The sequence below is a fragment of the Aotus nancymaae genome, unplaced genomic scaffold (assembly GCF_030222135.1).
Source record: "Aotus nancymaae isolate 86718 unplaced genomic scaffold, 86718_ANA_hifiasm-v0.15.2.pri h1tg000040l, whole genome shotgun sequence".
Taxonomy (NCBI): Eukaryota; Metazoa; Chordata; class Mammalia; order Primates; family Aotidae; genus Aotus; species Aotus nancymaae.
Genome location: NW_026988454.1, coordinates 535,534 through 559,135, shown reverse-complemented (window position 1 = coordinate 559,135; position 23,602 = coordinate 535,534). Strand labels below are relative to the sequence as shown.

At 42.8% G+C, this 23,602-nt stretch overlaps 1 protein-coding gene across 13 annotated transcripts in view; it reads left to right on the top strand.

Moving 5' to 3' along the window:
• Positions 1 to 10,610: 10,610 nt before the first annotated feature.
• The window catches only part of AFDN (afadin, adherens junction formation factor), a 143,523-nt gene continuing 130,531 nt past the window's right edge, over positions 10,611 to 23,602 (top strand). For 12 of the 13 annotated variants that reach the window (XM_021670688.2, XM_064360460.1, XM_064360454.1 and 9 more), the window contains exon 1: positions 10,611 to 10,715. In XM_021670688.2, the coding sequence (XP_021526363.1) occupies positions 10,611 to 10,715 (105 nt within the window). The remainder of the gene's footprint in view (positions 10,716 to 23,602) is intronic. The other variant, XM_021670681.2, reaches the window with a different exon arrangement.

The following is a 23,602-nucleotide window of genomic DNA, read 5'->3' as shown; positions in this document are numbered from 1 at the left end:
TGCACCACCTCATTAACCAAAACTAGTCACGTGTCCACGCCTGTCTTCACAGGGTGGAAGGTGAAATTCTATGTGCTCAGGAGAGGAAAACTCAAACGAGTGTCTAACAGAGATGGTCAGGATCTCAGCCCGCGGATATGAGACGGGTCCTCTGGGTGGAGGGAAGAGTACTAGCCCAGAAGACAAGGCGGGGAGGCAGAGGTGTGCTTGTAAGATGGTGAGAGGAAGGCCAGGCACGGGGCTCACACCTGCAACCCCAGTACTTTGGGAGGTCAAGGTGGGAGGATCACAAGGTCAGGAAATCAAGACCATCCTGGCCAACATAGGGAAATCCCATCTCTACTAAAAATACAAAAAATTATCAGGGTGTGGTGGCTCGTGCCTGTAATCCCAGCTACTCGGGAGGCTAAGGCATGAGAATCACTTGAACCCTGCAGGCGGAGGTTGCAGTGAGCTGAGATCGTGCCACTTCACGCCAGCCTGGATGACAGAGCAAGATTTCATCTCAAGAAAAAAGATGTCGAGAGGAGTGATTTGCCAGGAATTTACATGGGAGTAATAGGAAATTAAGCTAATAAAAGTAAGGGGCTGAGTTGGCTTCGGGATTTCTTTTACGGTTAACAATTTCTGTTTTGGGAAAGACTGGAATGATTTGTAATTGGAGAGAATGCCACAGAGGACGCCCAGGAGAGGATATTGTATGAGAGGGAACTGCCAGGATCTGGAGACCGACGCGACACTGAAAATGAAGACAGGCAGAGTCAGGGAAAGCACTGAGATCAAAGAGGTCAGCCCTGAACCAGGCGCGCCCCCAGCAGCGGATGATCAGAGGGGGCCTGGGTTGGCGCCTGCAGCAGACGGTGGTCTGGAGAGGGCACACAGAGGAATGCCAGCAAAGCCACAGGTGAACTAGGGGAGGCAAAGCAGCCACAGTGGGGAAGCAGGTCACGACGGGGAGGGGAGAGGCAGGCGCCGTCTTCTCTACCTATAGAATATGTAGCTGAAACACTCGCAACATATAATCTACCGAATTCATCACAGATGACTTACTGCAATGAAAACTATAATACTACATAGCGTCCCAAAACCCCAGCAAGGTGTTTATTATGACACTGTATGGCTTTGAAAGCCTCCAAAGGCTTTAGAAGTTCACTGCAATATTGTGAACATAGGAAAGCTCTAATATAGTGCGCTTTAATAATTAAAAATATCCATAAAATGTTAAAATCGAATGATTTTTTTTTCCCAGAAGGGTAAACGCTTCCGGATTGTTTCCCTGACATGAAGGTCTATTAAAAAAAAAAACTTTTCTAGACTTCCTTTTCTCTCATGTACATTTTTAACCCCCGCAGTGCCAATGTTCAAATAAAGAATGAAAACATTTCTATGTCAATGCATACTTGGCGAGCACATTCATGTGCCTTACTTAATTTTATCCTTCTAACAGCTCTGTAAGGTGGGCAGTGAAGGTCTGTGGCACAATCATGTTTATTTTTCACATGAGAAGACTGAGTCTCAGATCTGTATGCAACCTTCATTGTCCTAAAATTAGCGTCAGAGACAGAGCTCAAGGTTGGGAGCTGCGGCGCTTAACCCAAGGCTGCTTTCCCACGACAACCTCACAACCTCTCCGCACATAGAGGTCTCCGTGCTAGTCAGGGATTGGCAGACACAGTTCCCCCTAGGAGAGAGGAGGTGTGTGACACTGGGAGAGTCTCAAGTTCAAACCTACAAGGTCATCTAAGCCAGTGATTCTCGAACCCCACAGAACATCAGAGTCACTCAGTGAGACTGAAATAAAAGATTGTTAGACTCGCCCTGAGATTCTGATTCTCTGTGTCTGCCACTGAGTAGAAGGGATGTGTATGCTTAAAAAGTTTTCTGAAACTTGAACAGTGTCTTGATATTTGATGATTTTAAGGAATTATTGTCATTTTGCAAAGTATGAAATGATATTAGGAAAACATTTTTAAAGAGTGTCTTCTGAAGATACATCTGCAACACTGAAATTATGTAAAGTATGATTTTTGTTGAAATAATCTAGGCGCGAAGGGAGAGGGAAGAGGATAAATGAAACAGGTTGTGACCACTGAAGCCAGGTAGCGAGCGGGGAGCAGAGACGGGGACTCACTGGCCTCCTTTCCTATTCGTATCACTGCACATTTCTAGAACAAACATGTTGCTAGGAAAAGCTCCCCAGGAAATTCTGATCACCAATTGGAATCATCGATCTAATCCAACCACATAAGTTTAAATACAGACGTTCCCTGTACGTTGTCACATCTGCACCACCTACATTCTAGCTGTATTGTTCGAGGTCACTCACCTGTTTGCCTTTCTCTGCAGTGGTGCCAAAATCAGGAAATAGTTTTACCAAAATAGGGCATTGGACTATAGACAAGGGTGAGTGAGTCATGAGCCGGGGACTCTTCTGGGCCTCAGATTTCTCATCTGTGGTTTGTCTCAAACTCAGAGACATGTTTTCAGCTCCCCTCTGGTGTCCACTCTCTTTCCTTCTTTTACGGGAACTTCTCTCTCGGGTAGTTTTCTCCTTCTCTTTCTCAGGTGACTTTCAGCATTTCCTTTTCGAGCTTTACCTGAGAGTTGCTCTATGATGTATTCGGGTGCAAACTGACTCCCATGCATCCTGCTGGATATTTGAAAGCACTTTTAAAGACTCTTGTGCTTCTTACATTCTGGAAAATTTTCCAACGATGATCTCTTTAATCATGGCCCTCCCATTCCCTCTAACCCTCTGGAATTCTGAAGAGATGAGATGAACTCCCTCAGCCTACAGCTCTTGCTCCTGATGGCCACTTGCTTTTAAAAATCTTTTTTTCTTTTCACTCATTTTACTACTTTCCAGATGCATTTCTCAGCTTTTTTCTTCTTTTCTGCTTTCTATTGGGCTTTTTTTTTTTTTTTTTTTTTAGACAGTCTCGCTCTGTTGCCTAGGCTGGAATGCAGTGGCACGATTTCAGCGCATTGAACCTCTGCCTCCTGGGTTCCATTGAGTCTCCGGCATCTGCCTCCTTGAGGTAGCTGGGATTACACCACCTGCCACCACACCCAGATAATTTTGTGTTTTTTTCTTTTTGAGATGGAGTTTCGCTTTTGTTGCCCAGGCTGGAGTGCAATGGCGTAATCTCGGCTCACTGTAACTTCCGCCTCCCCGGTTCAAGCGATTCTCCTGCCTCAGCCTCCCGAGTAGCTGGAATTACAGACATGCACCACCATATGCTGCTAATTTTGTATTTTTAACAGCAATGGGGTTTCTCTATGTTGGTCAGGCTGGTCTCAAACTCCTGACCTCAAGTGATCCTCCCATCTTGGCCTCCCAAAGTGCTAGGATTACAGGTGTGAGGCACCGTGCCTGGCCCCCCGACCCTCTTTTTTAGAGTCAGGGGTACATATGCAGGTGTGTTACTCGGATTTATTGTGTAGTGTTGAGGTTTGGGCCTTGATCAAACCCATCACCCAAAGAATGAAGCCAGTTCCCAGTAGGTGGTTCTTCTTTCTCTGGCCCTTTCTCCCTCCCACGGTCCCCACTGTGCACTGTTCCCAGCCCTATGTCCATGTAGAGGGGGAGAGTGTGGGGCTCCCCTTAGGAGAATATGCAGTATGTGGACTTCTGTTTCTGTGTCAGTATTTCTGCCAGTTCTTCTTCATAACTTATTTCTTTTGATGCGTGTTATTCCTGCATACATTTCTTCAAGGTTCCCAAACATGTTTATTTTAAAGTTCTTCTCAGAATGGTTGCTGATTCAGTGGCCCCTTAGCACGTGCTGTGTTCACGTTCATGGGAATTTGCTCTTCACCAGCTCATCTAAATGGGGAGATTCTCTCTCTACTGTCTATCTTTCTCAGTGTCTCTTTGCTCACCTCTCTCTGCTTAACAAAGGCACCTACTCCACGTGGGGCCCTCATCCAGGAACCAGCCATGTTCTCGTTGAAGGTATCAGATGCAGTCACTCGCTGGCACAGCAGTTCCCTGGCAGGAGGTCACATGTATGTTTTGTCTTCTCAGAGACGCACGGCTTCATGGCAGTCGTCCCGGCAGCTGCAGGTGGCAGTAGCTTTCTCTTCTCCTGTGAGCACCGCAGTTCCCGCCACCCAACAAGAGCCCCGCTCCTTGCAGGGTCTGCCTTCTTTGGGTTCCAGAGTCCAGCAGGGCTTTCCCTCTCACCACCACGCATTTCCACCCCACACTGCCCCTCAGCCACGCCCACGCCGTTTCAAGTCTCCCACAACTCTACGTTTTCCCTCATTTTTCATCTACCACTGGCATGTATTTAGAGCAGGTATGTGTGTGTGGCAAGGGTGCTCCGGGGCACATGTTCATAAAACCGTCTTAGCAGAAGTCCTTAGGCCAAGTTTCTCATGTCTCACAGAACTACTGCAAATGTCAAAAGCACTTTTAAAAATGTCTAAGTTGCACTATATTTTCAATAGCAGGCAGAACCCTGTCATTCGGGATTTTTTATTTCCAGAGATACCAGTGGATAAAGAAGAGATTTTTCTTAAAAGTCCTTGGATGTTCCACTTTGGGGTTTGCCATGAACAACACATTTCTCAACACTTTCTTTGTTTCTATTATTTTTACTGCTGGTAAATAGCATTTCAATAGTACACTCCCCTTCATTTGGTACCTGTTTTTATTTGTTAAAATAAAATTTAATGGGAGTTTGCATTTCAAAATATTAGTTTCCTAGCAAAATTTATATATTCTAATTATCAGCTTATATGTTATACATATGCATAATCTTCTAGCAGAAAAGGGCATAAGATATAAAAAATAGTTGATACATTTGTCCCATTTGTTCTTCTTAGATGTACTAAGTTCCTCCTCTTTTCCCTAGTACTTTGTACATTATGGAACCTGTGGAAATTGGGGAGGGAATAAGGTTTATTACATTTAGTTCACCTTAGCACCTGGTTTCCAAAATGCCTCCTACCTGGTTCTGGCTTTTGTTCTATTAATGCCAGCGAGATCATAGATTCATATTAAAGTTGCTCAGTAGGAATGAGGCAACACACTTCTTTCTTCTTCTAGAGCCATTGTTTAGAACTGTACCTTTTATTACCAAAAAAAAGGTAAAAGGCTTGATGGAAAACCTCCACAGCCTCCAGGCTGTGGACTCTGTACCCTTGTAAAGATCACCCGCCTGAGTAAAGTCTAGTCTCAGATGCTTAGACTAGACTAGCTGTAGAAGCTGTGTGCTGGGTACCCGTCCCCCACCACACACAGCCATCTTCAGTCTAGCCAGTGAGTGTTTATTAAATATCCACTAGGTACACAGCACTGTGCTGTCTGCTAGAAGTGCGACACGGACTCAAACATCAGTAAGATGGGTGCCGAGCACCAAGGGGAACAGAACTCGTGAGGGAAAAGGAGCATTCAGAATTTCAAGCCACAACCAAATTCAAGGTAGCCCCTAAAATGAAAGTGCCACATGTAAGGGATCAGGAAAATACGGGGGACGACGACAAGAGAAGAACCAGTGTGTTTGGTTGATCAGTTTTCCAAGTGGGAAACCGAAACTGACAAAACAAGGCATTGGACCTAGAAATTCTGGAAGAGAGAGCACTTCCAAAGCAGCGTGCAGCGACACCGTGCAGGGCTGAGGACGGACGGAATGCGGAAAGGAGGACAAGGGGGCAGGCAGGGGAGACACCCTTTCACCAGTCTACTTACAGCCTGACATTCCTGAATTATTTTCAGGATATATACAATCACATTTTAACTTAGTCTGTAACATGTACTGAATAAAAAGAAGATAATGCAAAGCAATTCTCCAACACAGTAAAAGGTAAATGACCCATGTTTACGGCATAATCCCTTTCCAATACTTCACACACACACACACACACACTGCACGCACATTTCATTTCTTTGCATTCAGTGTGTATTAGTCCATTCTATTCTCAAATTGCTATAAAAAAATGCCTGAGACTGGGTAATTTACAAAGAAAAGTTTAATCGGCTCATCGTTCCGCAGTACAGGAAGCATGGCTTGGGAGGCCTCAGGAAACTTGGAATCGTAATAGAAGGCTAAGGGGAGGCAGGCATGTCTTATGAGGTGGAACAGGAGGAAGCGGGGGGAGGGAGGTGCTGCACACTTTTAAACAACCAGATTGAGTGAGACCTCCATCACCAGAACAGCACCCAAAGGGGAAATCCACCCCCGTGATCTGATCCTATCACCTCCCACCAGGCCCCACTTCCAACCCATCTGACATGAGATTTGGCATTGAGACACAGATCCACATCACAGTGTAAATATGTGGTTTATGTATTTAAGATTTAGCTTTTTCCTCCCAGTATCATCTTAGTTTATAAAATGCTAGAGAACAATTTAACCACAAATGTATTTCTGGGTTGGTAAGAGTATATATTTTTTACAAATAAGTAAGATTAAATTCCTGTTTTAAGGGCTGTTTATAGCACTCATTTCTCTGTAAAAACTCCCTGGAAGTTCTAACCAAAAATATGACTAAATATTAGGGACATGGGGATGTAATGAAGGAAGCAGTGTTGAAAGAAACATTTCTTCATTTTCCAGTAAAGTAGCACATACCGTACTCAGGAAAAATTAATCCTCTAGAATATATCTTTTTTGCTTATTTGTTTAGAAGACGAAATCAGCAACTCTAGTCATGGGTTAAGCAAAGGAGAATTTGGTTATTTAACTTTCTAGATCAAATAATTAGATGAACTTTCACATGCCTGGGCTACTGTGGAAGGCTGCCTGCCCTCGAATGGCTGCTATTTGGACCTTTATTAAATCCTTTTACTTTACTTTTTTGCTAAAGACCATCCTCTAAATTGATATATCTACTAAAAGGACTTGTAAGATGATTTATACAATAATATTGACATTTTTCAAAATTTTATTCAATAAAATAATGAATTTATTGGTGGTTAGAAAATTAAATGACCTATTGGGTACTAAATATACCTAAACATAGTTGATATATTGGTATCACTTGTTTTTCTTAGACGTATTCATCTTTTTCCTGGTACTTCTTATTTTCCAAAGCCTGTGAAAACTGAGGCAGGAAAAGGTTTTTTACATATGGCTGGTCTCAGAACCTGGTTTTCATAGTATTTTGAAAAAAATTTTAAAGTAAGTTCAAAGTTTAATCAGGAATTTAAAAGTATTATTATTTTGTCGTCATATTTATTCCTATTACGTGATACTTCCTTTTTTTAAGACAGTATCTTGTTCTGTTGTCTCTAACTACCTGGTACTTTTAGGTTTTACGTAGATTTTGGTTTTAGACAGGAGATGCTTAGAAATATTAATATATCAGTGCTGATTGAAATAGCTGTAACTTTTTGAATAATGCAACTAAAAATAATTTATTTTTAAAGGATATCTAAAATGATATAGTAGAAACTTAAATTTTCAAAATGGACTTATAGATTAAAAAGGTCTTCCTTCTCACCCCAGCCCAGCACAGCTGTTTAGCTTCAGCCCAGTCCTTCATTGTGCATTTCAGTCTCGCCATGTATAAAACGGAACAACAGAAAAGCCCATGATTTTATTTTTATACATCATTTCTTGGATATAATTTAAGCACGATTTTTAGATGTACCAGAATCCAGTGGTACAATGAACAGAACATGGTAGCATGTCTATTTTTTATTTTCTATGTGGTATCAAAATTAACATGCAGCTCAGAATATCATCCTGGAGTCTTGAGCAATGGCAGTGAAATAATTTGTCAGCCTGGAAATCTTCATGGCCTATACATATACCAGTTACGGGAATGTTCATGACTTAAGAATCATAGGTATTCTGTTAGTTTCTAGCTGCTCTTAAACATTTGTTAATAAATGGATGTTGGTTGGGACCTACAACGAACTGTAGTTTAGATACTGACACACCACTCATACCTAACACAAATGGGGGCTTTTAATGACAGTCAGAAAAACAAGAATAATTCACCTTGATTTACAGCCTTCTATGTGACTGTCCTGCATCACGCAGTAGGTGTTTCACATATGCCATTCGTTTTTTATTACAAAAATAACACTGCAGAGAGCCCATAACTGCTTTCCAGGAAAGCTGAATTTTCTCTTTAACGATGCAACAACACACTTGCTTTGGATAACAGCAATCTAACCGCCAGCTTTGCAAACTAATTCTCCAAGGGGCAAGTCATTCTTGGTAAGAGCATCCTGAGGCATGGCGCTCCTGAAGCTGGAGCTCACTTAACCTGGTGCCAGGGATCTGTAAAGCACGTGTGGAAGGCACCCAGTGAGAGTCCGCTGGGCGGGCACGAGGATCTCACATGGTAAAAACTCGAGTCTATCGGGAAGCACAGGAACTCAAAGGCATAAAAAAACCGAGTGCTAGAACATAAAGATGTCATTTAGACACAGACGCTTTTCTGCAAGTCACCACACTTTAATTTTAATAAAGGAGACTAGAGATCTGTTGAAGAATTCATGCCCCCATGGCACGCGTTCCACACCCCAGGCTCCTCTGCTGAGAAGCCTCCTTATGTAGCTGGACTGGAAGAGTGCTGCAGAAAAGACAGAACCCAGTGGGGATGACAGAATTTTCTAATTGCCTGCAAAAGAGGAAATCCAATTGGTGGAGAGTAAAATTATTTCCACACTGGGAAAAAAAAGCAATGACCAAAATAAAAAGGCTTTGTCAAATAAAGTTCACTCTTCTCATTACTTGCCTTAGTGTTTCAAAGATGAACGCTTTTTGTTAGGACACATCATAGATAAGGTAAGAACGCAGCGTCACCTGACTGACTGCATGGGGGAGACTGTTGGGATGTGTCCCGCTGCCAAAAAGGCGGTGAGGGGCAGTTAAAAAAGTGCAATGAAGAAGAATCCCTACAATTCACAAAGCTAGCTACTGAAATTAATCTCAGAGTTCCACGTCCACGGGGACACGTACAGGATTTAAGATGACGCTCACGTGGCACCTCTCAGTGCTAACGCGGGCGCATCAAAGCTTCCCCTGGACGTTCTAACCCTGTCGTCCGTTCTCCACGCCCGTCAAGGATTTGCAGATAACAATGCATCTGAGAGAAGAGGCATTTTCTAAGGAGACAGACAAAGGGAGTGGGCCCTCCAGCCTTGCTCTGCGGGAGGAACACGCCCCGCAAGCCCCGGGAGCGGCGGGGCGGGGGCCTCGAAGACGCCTGCACGGTTCAGAAAACAGGACCCTGAAATGTACACACAGCCTAATAACGTTTAGTCCAACGAAGAAACAGCTTGAAAAGGTCGGCTTGGAAGCGATCCCAGCGGAGAGGAGTCCCCCTGGAGGAAAAACGCGCAGCAGCCCCGGGGCAAGGCGCGGGCGGCGGGAGGAGCGGGAGCACGGAGCCCTCGGGGGCGGCCGCGGGGCAGGAGTGGGGACCGCAGCCGCCCTGAGCCCCGTACCTGGGTCGCCACGCCCACCTGTCCTGCCGGGCTCAGCGCCGCCCGTCTACACCCAGCGCCGCCCGTTCGAACCGAACCCGGCACGGCCGGTCCAGACCCAGCACGGATCGTCCGGACCCATTGCCGCCCATCGGACCCGGCGCTGCCCGTCAGAACCGAACTCAGCACCGCCCATCGGACCCGGCGCCATCCGTCCGAACCGAACCTAGCACCGCCCATCGGACCCAGCGCCGCCCGTCAGAACCGAACCCAGCACCGCCCATCGGACCCGGCGCCATCCGTCCGAACGGAACCTAGCACCGCCCATCGGACCCGGCACCGCCCATTGGACCCGGCACCGCCCGTCCGAACCGAACCTAGCACCGCCCATCGGACCCGGCACCGCCCGTCAGAACCGAACCTAGCACCGCCCATCGGGCCCGACACCGCCCATCGGACCTGGCACCGCCCGTCAGAACCGAACCTAGCACCGCCCATCGGACCCGGCACCGCCCGTCCGAACCGAACCTAGCACCGCCCATCGGACCCGGCACCGCCCGTCCGAACCGAACCTAGCACCGCCCATCGGGCCCAGCGCCGCTCATCCGAACTGAACCTAGCATCGCCCATCGGACGGCGCCGACCATTGGGATCCAGCGCCGCTCGTCGGACCGAACCCAGCACCGCCCATCGGACCCAGCACCGCCCATTTAGATCCAGCAGCGCGCGTCCGAGCCGAACCTAGCGCGGCTCGTCGGGACAGAACCCCGCACCACCCGTCAGGACCCAGCACCGCCGGTCAGGACCGAACCCAGCACCGCGCTTCGGGACAGAGCCCGGCCCCGCGCGGGACCCGCCCCCCGGCGCCTCCCTCCCCGGCGGCCGCGGCAGCAGCACCTAGCGGAGCGGCTCGGAGGTGCGGCGGCGGCGCGCAGGCGGCGGCGCGCACGGCGGGCGGGGGCGCGCACGGCGGCGGGCGGGGCGCGGGCGGTTGCGGGCGCCGGGCGCACACCGGCCGGCGGGGCTGAGGCGGCGCGGCGCGGGCTGAGCCGCAGGCGGAGGCCGAGGCGGAGGACGCGGCGCGGGCTCGGAGGCGGAGGCGGCCGCGCAGGCAGAGGCGGCCGGCGGGGGCGGCCAGGGGCGCCAGGCCTCCGTGGACCTGTCGTCCTCGGCCGGTCCTCCGGCCCCGGCCCCGCGCGGCTGAGGAGGCGCGGCCGGGACCATGTCGGCGGGCGGCCGTGACGAGGAGCGGCGGAAGCTGGCAGACATCATCCACCACTGGAACGCCAACCGGCTGGACCTGTTCGAGATCAGCCAACCGACCGAGGTGAGCGCCGCGGGGCGCGGGGCCTGCGCGACCCCCGCCCGCTGCACCCCGCCCCTCCCCCTCCCCCTCCCCCGCCGCCGCGGACCCGCCCTCCGCCCCCTCCCCCCTCCGCCCGCTCCCCCCCTCCCCGTCCTCTCCCCTCCTCCCTCCCCCCTCCCCCCTCCCCAGGCGGACCGCGGCCCCCAGCCCGGCCCCCTCATTCCCTGTCCCCCTGCCGCGGTGTGTCCCGGGGTCGCGCGGGCCGAGCGGGGGCTGGCGGGGCGCGGCAGTCACCTGTTCCCCTCGCGGGCCGCTCACCTGGAGGCTCACCTGGCCGCCGCCCTCACCCCCGCGAGCGCGGCGCGGTCCCGGCCTGATGCCCGGCGGCGCGGGGGGCGCGGGGGGCGCGGCGGGGAGCGGGGCCGGCGCCCTCCACCTGCAGCCCGGTTCCGGCTCACGGCGGCGGGCGGCGTGGCCGGGATGGAGCCTGTGACGTGCACGGTGCTTCGGTTCCTTCGCCTGGAGGCTGCCGGCCGCGGCGGAGGGAAAAGTCAGCCTCGCAAACTTGTGGAGGGGCGGGCTCCCCGGCACCCAGGCCCGGAGCCGGGCTCTCCCGGGGCCAGGCGCGCCGCCTCCACCTTCGGGCGGCGGGGAAGGGCCCCGGGCAGCCCTGCGGCGGCCTCTGCCCGGAGGGAGGCGCCGGCCCGAGGCTGGCTCCCCGACAGGAGGAGGAAATCACGCTCGCTCCTGGCCTGGTAACAATGGGGGTTGTTTATAACAAAGCTGCTGAGAGGGTTCCGAGCAGCTTTTAAAACAATGTGTGCGTCCCAGTCCGCTGGGAAGGGTTCTGCAGCCGGCGGAGGGAGGGGAAGGGGCGGGGAGCAACCGCCTAAATCGCTCCGCGAGGGTCGTCTCCGCGCTCGGTTCTTTCGGCTGCGGCACGGGCTTGAACAGCATAAAAAACACTTCGCTCGGGATTTGTGCCCGTTTAGGAAATCATTTTAATAGCGTCTATGTTTAATACTTGCTGAAATACCAGCTCCTAGGGAACAAAACATGTTTGGCAAATTTGAACATTTTTATGAAATTTAATCCTTTTATCATTAAATTCCATTTTGTATTTTTGAGATCATTTGACTGTTGTTTCTCTGATTTCTTGATTTTTGCCAGTCATGGGAAGGATTCCATTTCTTCTGTCTTCATCTGTACCTGTGACTACACTTGACATGGGTAGCTAGCCATTTGTCTTAATCCTTAGTTGATGCTGATACACGTCATGAGGCTCGGGTTGCCAATTTGAGCATACATATTATGTTAAGTTACTCCTGATTCATTCATGTTCTGTAATGATTTTATGAGTTAGGTTCTAGTAAGCAAGTTAGTACTGTGTACTTAATGTTTGTTCGTAGACTATTTAGTATGTCTTTAGAAAACTGACATGATAATTTAGTTTCAGGATTATGTTTTCTTTCGGAATAATGAGTTCATTTTTCTTTTTATCACAAGATAAAAAAAATTGACCATAAAACATTTCCTTGGTACATAGTTGTTTTTTGTTTGTTTGAATGAATTTTTTTTTTTTTTTTGAGATATTTCTCAAGTCTGGTGAAAAGGAGTCTTTTTTCAGTTTTATAAAGATAATTCAGCTTTTTGGTATCTTGAATTGAGTTAGCATTTTAAAAAACTCAAATCAGAAACATAGTTCATTGATTTGAATAAGTTCTATTTTAAGCATTCAATTGAAACTTCTTCTTAGTGATATGACTAGTTATTTAAATTGGTCTGTCATTTGGAAAGGTTTTTTTCAGTTACACTATAGGTGAAAGTTTGTTGTGTAATATGTTGAAGCAAAGCAAGAATTGAAGGACTTAAATTATTTCATTAACTATTTTTTTCCTACTTATATCTGAACATTTTTATTTTTAGAAATTATTCTTCAGAATTGTATTAGAAGCCTTTCATAATGAATTCTTGTTTTAATAATTTTTTTTTAAGCTTTTTCACTATATAGTGGCTGGCACTTTCTGTTTTGCTTTCTGAGGAACTTTCCTGTACTATTGCATTTATTCTGGTCCTAGTTAAGCTTTACATTTAACATATTGTATCTTTCATTATGATGTAGGTAAACTTAACGAGTAATTCTCTAAGCCAATATTTCAAGGCAACAGTTTCAATTTGCTTTTTCTAAGCTCATGTGAATTTTTTTTTTCTTTTAACCATCTAATGATTATTTTTACTTTATTTGGCCATCACAAATCCAGTTTTTTAGTTTTCTGCAAGAACAGAAGCATTGTGCTGGTCCTTATCAGATGTTCAGTAAATGTTGAACAAATTCACTGCAGAAGTTGATTTGTAGAAATAAGATTTAAGCCTTGTATTTATTTACTTGGGTAATTTATGTGTCTGAGAATATAGTTGTGGGTTTTCTTTTGTTTGGTTTTTTTTTGTAGAATGATAAGTATCTATTTTCAGATTTTATGACTTCATTAATCATCTGTGATTGGTGGTTTCAGGCAGCTTTGATAACCACTGATAATTTTGTGGTTTCTGTGTTTAGGAAGATGATAAACTTGGTTCTTTGGATTACATTCTTTTTTAAAGAAAATTAGAGTATGTTTTAACATCCTGGCTAAGTTTGCTTTTTCCTTCATATTCACGTTTGTGTGTAAAAGAAGGGCTTCCGAAGAATAAGCAGACTATCACTGGAGTATTTTTCAGCCTCTTTGTCACTTGGATCCTAGATTCATTTGGAATTCATAAAATAAGAGTTGATCTAAACCTAATGTTATTTTATAACCAGCAGATTGATGCTAAGCTAACTTAATGTCTTGATTACTGTGAAAAGCTGTAGATCACAGAAACTCTTTAAAGTATGTATAGTCCCTCCTTTGCTTATTTTTAATGTTATGGCTTGTTTTCTTTTAGGGATTCCTAATTATGACATCAGAGTCCTTTTAATCTTTCTGTCACCTCCTCAGAAGAGGGCGTCTCTGGTTATCCAAAGGTCTCCCTGTTGTTGTTGTTGTTGTTTTTAAGAAATGGGGTTTCACCTTGTTGACCAGGCTGATCTCGAACTCTTGACCTTAGGTGATCCGCCTGCCTCAAAAGTGCTGGGATTACAGGCATGGGTCACCACTCTGGCTTCTGTTGGTTTTAACTTAACATGACCTGTCATTGCCATTGGTATGTCTGTCTCCCTCTCATTACACGAAGGCAAGAGTTTAGGATTTTCTTGAATAATTGTTGTGTATATTGCATGATATTGGCTCAATAAACATGTGGAAAGAATGTTTAATATGGCCTTCATTGTATATACCTTTATTCATGATGAAATATGGGATATATGCTTTTGAAAAATTTAGTGAAGAGTTTATTAGGCTGGTGAATATTTATGTTTTCATGTCTTATTCTTAGTTTTGCAAGAAGGTTACACTTAAATGCAAAAATTATGCTAGGTAATTGACTAGCTTCATGAGATGCTTCTTAAAGTCATTTATTTTTTATTGAATTTATTGCCTTCTTCTTGCCCTGATGGTAAACATAACCCAGAATTTATGTGAACACCTACATATGTTTCATTATAGGTGAATATATTACATTTTAATACTCTGATTAACCAAGAAGTAATATGGTGATTCATATCTTCTGGAGATGTATGTAAGAAATAACTTTGTCAGCAGAGGTATAGTAGGAAGTCATCAGGTGAAGTGGTAATAATTGCATAACTTATAGCTACATCTGTATTCCAGACTAATATTTGGTTTGTGACTATGCTTTATCATACAACTAAACTATATTTGAAACTTTTTTTTTTTTTTTTTTGAGTTGGAGTCTTACTGTCCCAGGCTGGAGTGCAGTGGCGTGATGTCGGCTCACTGCAACCTCCACCTTCCGGGATCAGGTGATTCTTGTGCCTCAGCCTCCTGAATAGCTGGGGTTAACAGGCATGTGCGACAACATCTGGCTGATTGTTGTATTTTTAGTAGAGATGGAGTTTTGCCATGTTGGCCAGGCTGGTCCCGAACTTGGGCCTCAAGTAATCTGCCTGGCCTCCCAAAGTGTTGGGATTACAGGCATGAGCCACTGTGCCTGGCTGTCAGTAGTTGTATTTTTAAACATTGGTACCGCTGAAGATCTCTTTCTGGTGACTAATGTTTAATGAAATAGTCAATTGCCAATGATATATTTTTAGTATTTATAGGCATGTCTATTTTTTATTTTTGATAATTTGAATATCAGTGGTGGTTATGACCTTTTAAAATATTTATTTCCTTTATAACTGGCTAAGTTTTGTGTTTGGTTCAGTGTGTTCTTGTGAGTCTGAGGGACAGCTCTTGTCTAACAGTGTTGACTCATCTTAAGTTGAAACTACATCTAGGCTAGTTTCAATTTGCTATCCTTCTGCCAATGAAAATAATTCTACTTTACATAATTTGTAGACCTAATGGAAAACAAATGTTATAACTATAGACTTTTATAGCACTATCAAACTCTGATTGTGATTAAATTAATAGTGGCAAAACAGCAGTAGAAGTGGATCTAAATTCTTAAAATATGGATCATAGATGATCAGGATAGATACCAGATTGGTGGGAAGCTTAAGAAATGTTTATGGTTGTCATTAAGGATTTAATTGAGCAATTGTAGTGTATAAAGCATTGTTTCTAGGTGTTGGTTAATCTGGTGGCATAGAATAATTTGTTTATAAACAGTTTTACCAGCCTTGAATTTTGGTGTAATGTCAGACAGAATATATTAATAAATGGTATAGCAATTATTTTGATATAAACCTGTTTATTATAAATATATATCCAGGTAGCAGTTATTGAACATATGAGACTGAGCTCAGTTGAAAATTATTTTCAGGTTAGAGTCTTGATTGCCATTGTTGTTTGCTATTTCTGTTAGTTTCTTGGCTGATTGTATGTAGGATATACCCATTCACCTTGTAAATACTTAAGACAAGGATCAAATGTGTCTGTCTGACCTACACTTATACTTGTAAGTTGGATACTAAGCAGTGTGCCAAATCCCACAGACCCTTTAACCAATTCTGGGCATGTCAGGGTCGGCTAACTGATGCGCTGGTAGGGCCTGAAAATCTACTGGTGGACTTCCAGTTGGTGTCTCCATATGTATGAGTTCATAGCAGGTTTGTGCGTATTCTCAAAATTGTACCATCTTTATTCATGAGTAGAAGGCTTTTCACATTTCTCATCGTGTGTAACTGGGCTAAAGCAGGCTGAGAGGTGGCAAGGAAGATCTTTGCCTAGCTCAAGTCATCTGGTTGAGATTTTATTATAGCAACCATAAAAACATAAAATTCATGAATCATTTTGATGTATGTGATTGACCAAAACCGTATTAGAATTTGATTTAGAAAGTGAATGTACTTAATAAAGTGAAAAGAAGCATGTAGAGAGGTAGTTCAGATGTAGGTAGGAAGATACTTTCCCAGTGTGTATGTTTCCAAAAGTAAAGGATAATTTGAAAGATACCTTTCAAATACATTATTTTAAATAGATATTGATACTGTTATCCGAATAAACTTCTGAGTGCTCCAGACTCCTGGATGCTTGCAGAGTATGCTATAATTATAATAGGTTGTAAAGAGCATTTGTTTTTCAGTAATATGACTTTACATGAGCTTTTAAATAAGTTATCAGGTTACAATTACGTTACACTTTTTACATTACTTATTTATTAACAAAAACTTGCAATGATTTTTAATTTTTTATTTCCATAGGTTTTTGGGGAACAGATGGTATGCGGTTGCATGAGAAAGTTCTTTACTGGTGATTTGTGAGATTTTGGTGCACCCATCACCTGAGCAGTATACACAGAACCCAGTTTGTAATCTTTTATCCCTCACCCCTATGCCACCCTTTCCCCCAGTTCCCCAAAGTTCATCATGTTACTCTCATGCCTTTGCATCCTCATAGTTTACCTCGCACTTACGAGTGAGAACATGTGATGTTTGGTTTTCTACTCCTGAGTTACTTCACTTGGAATAATAGTCTTCAGTCCCATCCAGGTTACTGTGAATGCCATTAATTGGAATGATTTTTATTTCGTTTTGTTTTGTTTTTTGCAAGGGTATCAAACATGATAGATGAAACAGTGGACATACAACTTGAATAACAAGTCACAGTGCATTGCGCCATGAAAACAGCTCTCCCGCCCACCCATGGAATGATTATTTTTAAGAGGTATTGGTAGTAAAATCAGTTGTGTCAAGGATTCTAGTTTCAGCTTACTTTATTTTCATTTCTGCTATTCTCTTTTGGAAGATTATTTTAAATACTTTTCATATTCTGCACAGTGGCTCATCCCTGTAATCCCAGCACTTTGGGAGGCCAAGGCAGGAGTATTGCTTGAGCCCAAAAGTTTGAGACCAGTCCAGACAACACCGTGAGATCCTGTCTCTACCAAAATTAAAAAAAAAAAAAAAATAGGCAGGGTGGCACATACCTGTTGTCCCAGCTTTTTGGGAGGCCGAGGCAGGACGATTGCTTGAGCCCAGGAGGTTGAGGCTGCAGTGAGCTATGATGGGGCCACTGCACTGCGGCCTGGGTGACAGAGTGAGACCCTGTCTCAAAAGAAAAAAAATCCATTTGTCTGCTTTGCACTTTGAATGGGTCATTTACTCACGCATGATTTTCTTCCCTCATGTGTTGATTGTTAGGAAAATACGCAAATCTACTAAACGTTGACAGATTTTCTTAAACAATATCAAAATGTTAACTTGTTAATATCACCACTGGTCTCATAAGAAAAATTGTAAGTATAGGGAAGCTCTCAAACTTGCAGGAGTGGATACAAGTTTTCAAAAAAATTTCATTTCAAAGCTCAAATTTTATTATTGACATCACTGTCATAGGCAGCACTTGAAGAGATAAGCTTGCTTTATTCATTTTTGACAAAATGTCTGTCAGATACCCAAGCTTAAATAACCATAGTTCTTTCAAGTAAAACAATGGTATTCCATGAAAGCGGTGAATTCAATTCACAACTTAAACAGTTGCTCAGGTACTTTTTCTTGAGACAGTCATCAAGCTGTGGTATGCAGAAGTAGAAGGACTGTATGTATGCTTCCCATTTTGGTACATGATTGAACAAACAAACATGTACTCAATTTTCAAGGAAATCAGTCATTTTTTCTGTTGCATCAAAGACTAAGTGAAACTGGCTTTTTAAAAAAGTTTGCATAGCAGTAAAAAATACATTTCGTACATAGTGCATTTTGATACTGCTGCCTTGATAGGGTGCTAAGGTGCCATCAGCTATACTCATCATTGTTTTTGACTATTCATGTAAATTTCAACAAAATGAGAAAGGCTAATACTGACCAAGTATTATTAAGAAAATAGTTTTGACATCACGGATGACCTGAAAGGGTCTTAGGGAACCTCGGAGGTTCATGGGCTGCGGTTTATGAGCTGCTGCCCTAGAATATTTAGTGATGAGTTTTAAAAATTTTGGTTTTGGCTGATTTAAGAAATATGTGTATTCTAAGGTAGGTATTATGGTGTTTTTCAAGTAAAGCTATAATATAAACAGATGTTATATTTAAAATGTGAACATAGGGCTCATTATTATGGAAGGATATATTTCAACATATATTAATTTATTTTATGAATTATATATTTTCTGTATTTATAAATGCCTCCTTTTAATTTTTATTTATCAGTGATAAAAGTACACATTTACATTTTTGTTACTTGAGAATACTGGCCACAAGCTATTAGCTAGAATGATGACCATTAAGTTTTATTACTTGAATTCACTCGGGATGTGACCTAAGCCACACCTACTTATGAGACATGTTCAAATTCTACTTATAGATCTTGTAATTCAGGGAACAGTGATGTCTCATGTATTCAGCAAATGTGGAGTTATTCTGTTGTGTAATGTGGCTTAGGCCTTCTGGCACTTGTCTGCCCTTTCAGTCTCCCTCTCCCAAAAAAAACTCTTTGAGTTATGACAACCATCAGCTGTGTAAGGATTTCTTTTTTTCCTACTATGTTTAGTTGTATTTTCCCTTAGCTTATTCCTGAGAAGCAGACACACACACACACAGACAGATAGTATTTATGTTTAAGACCCATCATGCACATACGGATTTTTAATACTTTAAAATAGTATGTGGATATATTTAAAAAATAAGTATGGTAAAAATAAAATATCAGAGTACTGCATTTATATTTAAGATTAGCATCACTTAAGATTAATTTATTTCTACTTAGGGGCACATTGTTTTACAAAAAATATATTGTGTTGTAAATTTATAGCTGAGTGCAAATGCTTTTTGAGTTTTTGAGTAACCAATTTAATTATTATAGATAGCATTAACTATTTTGATGGCACACAATTTTTAACCATTTAGTGAAACATGCTTACTAGTAAACATTGTTTTAATTTATTAGGACAATATAATACAGATAAAAAATCCTAGCTGGTGAATAGATAAATTTGTAATGATTCTTTTGTAAATCAGCTAAGCTTTTGCTTATTCAGGAGAAGTCTGCCAGGAGTACCATGGACAGTGTTTTTACTGCATTTAATATTTAGGACCTCGAATACTTAAAAATGGGCATTTTTTTTTAACATGACTTTATTTTATTTGGAAAAAAAGTTTATGTATATGTTTAGCTGTATCTGATTATTAGTTGTTTGCATCTTTAGTACTGAATCGTGTTTCTTAACCAGCATCTGTCAGGAATCTAATTTTTAAAGTCACCTAAGTTATTCTGATAGTAACTATAATACATCATGTAGTGAATGCATGTGATATACCTAACATTAATGTACATGCTTTGTGTATGTTATCTTTTTACATTCTCAGAGCAGTCCTGTGAGGTGGGTTCTTTTGCTGTTCCCATTTCTAGATGAAGAATCCAAGGCACTGGGAGATTAAATAACTTGCTCAAGGGTATGCGAAACTAATTAAACCACAGAGCAGTGATTGGAACTCAGATCCTCTGACTCTGGTACCTTCTCTTAACGACTATGTTTGCAAAATCAAAAAATTTAAGATCACTGCAATGAAACTAGTGTTTAGAAGTTTTATAGGAAAATAATAAGTAGAAAATTTAGAACATAATTTTTAGGAAGAACCACAGGCATAATGTAATGGAACATCTCTTCTGTTTTATTTGGATCATGTACTTATGTGCATATATATGTATATCATACATAAATACATGATGTATTGATTTTCATCTTGACTTTTTTTAAAGCCCTATTATAATTTTATCATTGTGATAGTAGATTCTGTGTTTTGTAGCCAAGGTGGTGACACATGCTGTATTTTATTTTCTAACTATATACAAGCCTTGTATCTTATATAGCAACCAAAAGTTGGAATATGAGTGAGGAGTTCAGTGAAGAAGTCTTGACAGCTTCACTGATTATTTTTGTTTGCCTTTAGGAAAGAAAGGAAGGCAAGACCTACCCAGGGTTCCGATGCCTTGGTGACAGCATTGGCTGTGATGCTGAGTTTGTAGAGATCCTTGTGCCTGCCCATGACGTCTCGTGTAGTCCCCGTCCTCTTCCCGGGCTTCCTCTTGGTGCTGCCCTGCCTGACTTTACTCTGGATGTTGCCCTAGCCCTTTCCTGGTCTGTGCTTACAATTAAACAGCAAACAAGACTCTTGTTTATTCTGTGACTCTTGCAGAGACTCTGGTTCTCCACTGCCATTGCTCAGTTAATTTTTTGTCGCAAAGTTTTATTTACACATTCACTAGCAATTTTCCGCCGATAACATTTGAGTTTTAACAGTCTTCTAGAGATAATTCTTTATTACTAACAGTTCCTCAACATCTATTGAACAGATACTTGCATTTCTAAATGAAAAGGGGGAATCTCAGACACAGTGGCCTGTTGTACCTTGTTACATCCTACAGCCTGTCTTCTCTGGTCATGAGCCTTTGTAAGAAACAGTAAAGCTTGGTGAGTAGCCCCGGAGGAAGTTTCTAGGTAGGAAGTTAAGAATATTTTTCTTTCATGAGTCATGGGCTCTCTCTGAATATTTGATTTTAAGAACCACATGTTAGGATACCTACTTTTGTGATGAGAAGAAACTAAGACTCCTCACTCTGCTAGTGCTGTAGGATGCTTAGATGCAGGTACCTTCAAGTTTATGCCCATCATATTTTCCTTATTTGTATCAGTTTAATGTAGCATTTGCCTTTAGATTCTTTTGGCTAATATTCTTGCATCAAATATAATTTAACTTCAAAAACTTACCTTTTTTTTTTTAAGCAAGTGGCATACGACCATGAAGTACTACTTGTTTATAATTTGTGTAGCTTCTGAACAGTCGTTTCTGATGAATTAGTAATGTTAACATTTTAGTAGTGTAATGGCATTTGAGACATTTTCTCTTTAGTATGTAATTACAAATGGATATGATTAATCACCAGCTTGATTTCTCAGAAACACTTCAAATTTTACATTAAATGTAATGGGAATTATTGCTTTCATGAGCCGATGCCTATTAACAGCAGCAATTTTGTAAATAGTTATGTGCCTATTTCATGGGCCGAGAAGCGTGAGAAATTGTTTCTGTTGTTTACTTTTTAAAAAAAGAAAAATAATGGCTTAGCCCTATTAAAATTAGGGACATTTAAACATTTTTCTCCAATTGTAGGGGTTAATCTGAGGATATTGTGCTTATTCATTCAGACTAGTATATATTGAGAGCCTGTTACGAGTCAGACTTTGTCGGTGACTGGGCATACAGAGATGAAGGAATGAAGTAATCTGTGATCTCAAGGAAGGACGTGAACAGTTACCCAGTGAGCTTGCTGTGCCTTAAGAAGAGGAACGGTAACTGGCACCAAGATCTGGGGCATGAGGTTGACTCCTGGCCCTCCCACTCAGTACATGTGTTCCTTTCTGTCTCCATTTCCACATTCACTCAGGTCGCCCACTATATGTGAGTTTTGCTGAGCATTGGACACTTAATTGACACATGGTCTTTTTCTCAAAAAACTCCCATTCTAGAATGGGTGATAAATTGGGGACAAAATGGCAATAGTATGGTAAATGCTCTGTTTGGGTGGTGGGCATCAGGTACATGTTTACAGACTGGAGTCTTTAGATGAGAAGGAATATTCTGTGGGGAAGAGGGACCCGGCATTCTGCAGCAGGTACATACCCTCTTTGTACCCACTGTGTGTACACACTGTGCTAGCACTGTGGTGTAGAGCTAAGCAAGAGGAGCACTGCAGCTGTGGCAGAGTGTCCGTGTGGTGGAAGACAGTGCTCTGCAGAGGGAGACCTGTAGGTAGCTCATGGGTGGTGGACCTTTCCAGGAATTGTCAAGTCAGGGAAGCTAAACTAAGTTCATTTTAGGAAATGATGTTTATTCTGAATCCTGAAGAATTTGCAGGAAGTACCTGGGCAAAGGGGCAAAGCTTGAGACCTTATTTAAAAATACTCAAACTGGTATAATCTGTGCACAGACATGTGTGAATATGCAGGCCCATTTTGTGGCTTGCAGATTGTACTATTCCTTACAAGGAGGAGAGTGTATTATTCACTCTCCTCTTTGTAAGAGGATTGTATGGCCTTTGCCCTTTTGGCATCAGGTTCGACCATGTGACTTTCTTTGGCCAGTGACAGATACTGTTTCTGAGCAGAAGCTTGAAGTCTATTTCATGGATGGATCTGTCATTGCCTTTTTCTGTCATCCGTGAATCAGTGTGTCCCGTGCTGGGGCACATTGTTGAACCATAGTACCAGAACAGCCCCAGCTACTCACAGAATGATATGTTATCATGAGAAACAAATACAGCTTTGTTGTAAGCTGCTGAGATCCTGGGGCCATGTGTTTTCATAGCATCTTGTTGTGACTGAGAAGAGTACTGTATGTGTGTCTGTGTGTACATGCAGGTGAATATACTAGTTGGTTTGGGACTGAGGAGCCAGTTGTCAGTTATGAAACCAGAGGTATAAATCATGGCCAGTTCTTATGGGCCTTGTAAGCCAAGTTAAGAACATTCAAGTTGAGAGAACATGAGGAGGTTTGCAGTTCAGGTGGACCTCCCTGGCAGCTGAGTCTGGATTGAAGAGCAGACATAATTAGAGGCAGGGGACTTCAGGGCATACTGCGCTTGTCTCTATGAGGTAAGGGCTTGAACTAAGGTAACAAGGAAGAAGAAAATGAAACTGAAGGAGGTAAATTAGAATTTGAAAACTGATGAGGAGATTGCTTGAGAGAAAGGAAAGCCCAGTTTTTTGCGTGGCTATCTTGGGTAGGTGATGATGCCATTAACCAGAATAAAAAATGTCAGTGATAGATTAGATTTGAGTAGGGAAATAAAAAGTTCTCTTTGAGATATACCAAATTTGAGGTGCTTGTGGATTTCTCAGAGGCATCCTACATAGGCAGTTAAGAGGAAGGGGGCCAGGGGATTCAGTGTAATTGTGGTAGGTAGCAGGTAGCCAAGGCATAGAGGAGACTACAAGGAAAAAGTTGTGTGAAGAGAGACAAGAATCTAGGACAAAAAGCCTGAGAACAAAATATCTCAAGGGCTGGGGAAGGGAGCTGGCTAAGTATACTGGAAGGGAACAGGCATAGAAGTCGAATACAGGAAAAAAAAAATACTGTACATTGATGTCAGATCAGGAGAGGAAAGTTTAGAAAGTGTCACCTCCTAAACTTTCTCCTCCATGATCTTGGTTTAAAGTTTTTTCAGTATCCTCTTAAATTCCCCCTTTCCCAGCATTGTGTCAAGATTCCATTCTTTGATCATCTGTGATGTCTGTAATGTATCAGTTAGAGGGTTTCAGTTTATGTTACCAATTTTCTTTTTTTTTAAATACTACTGGAAACATTTTTATAACTATATCTATTACTTCAAGAGCCCTCTAAATTCTCACCAATGCCTTTCTTCTTTTGA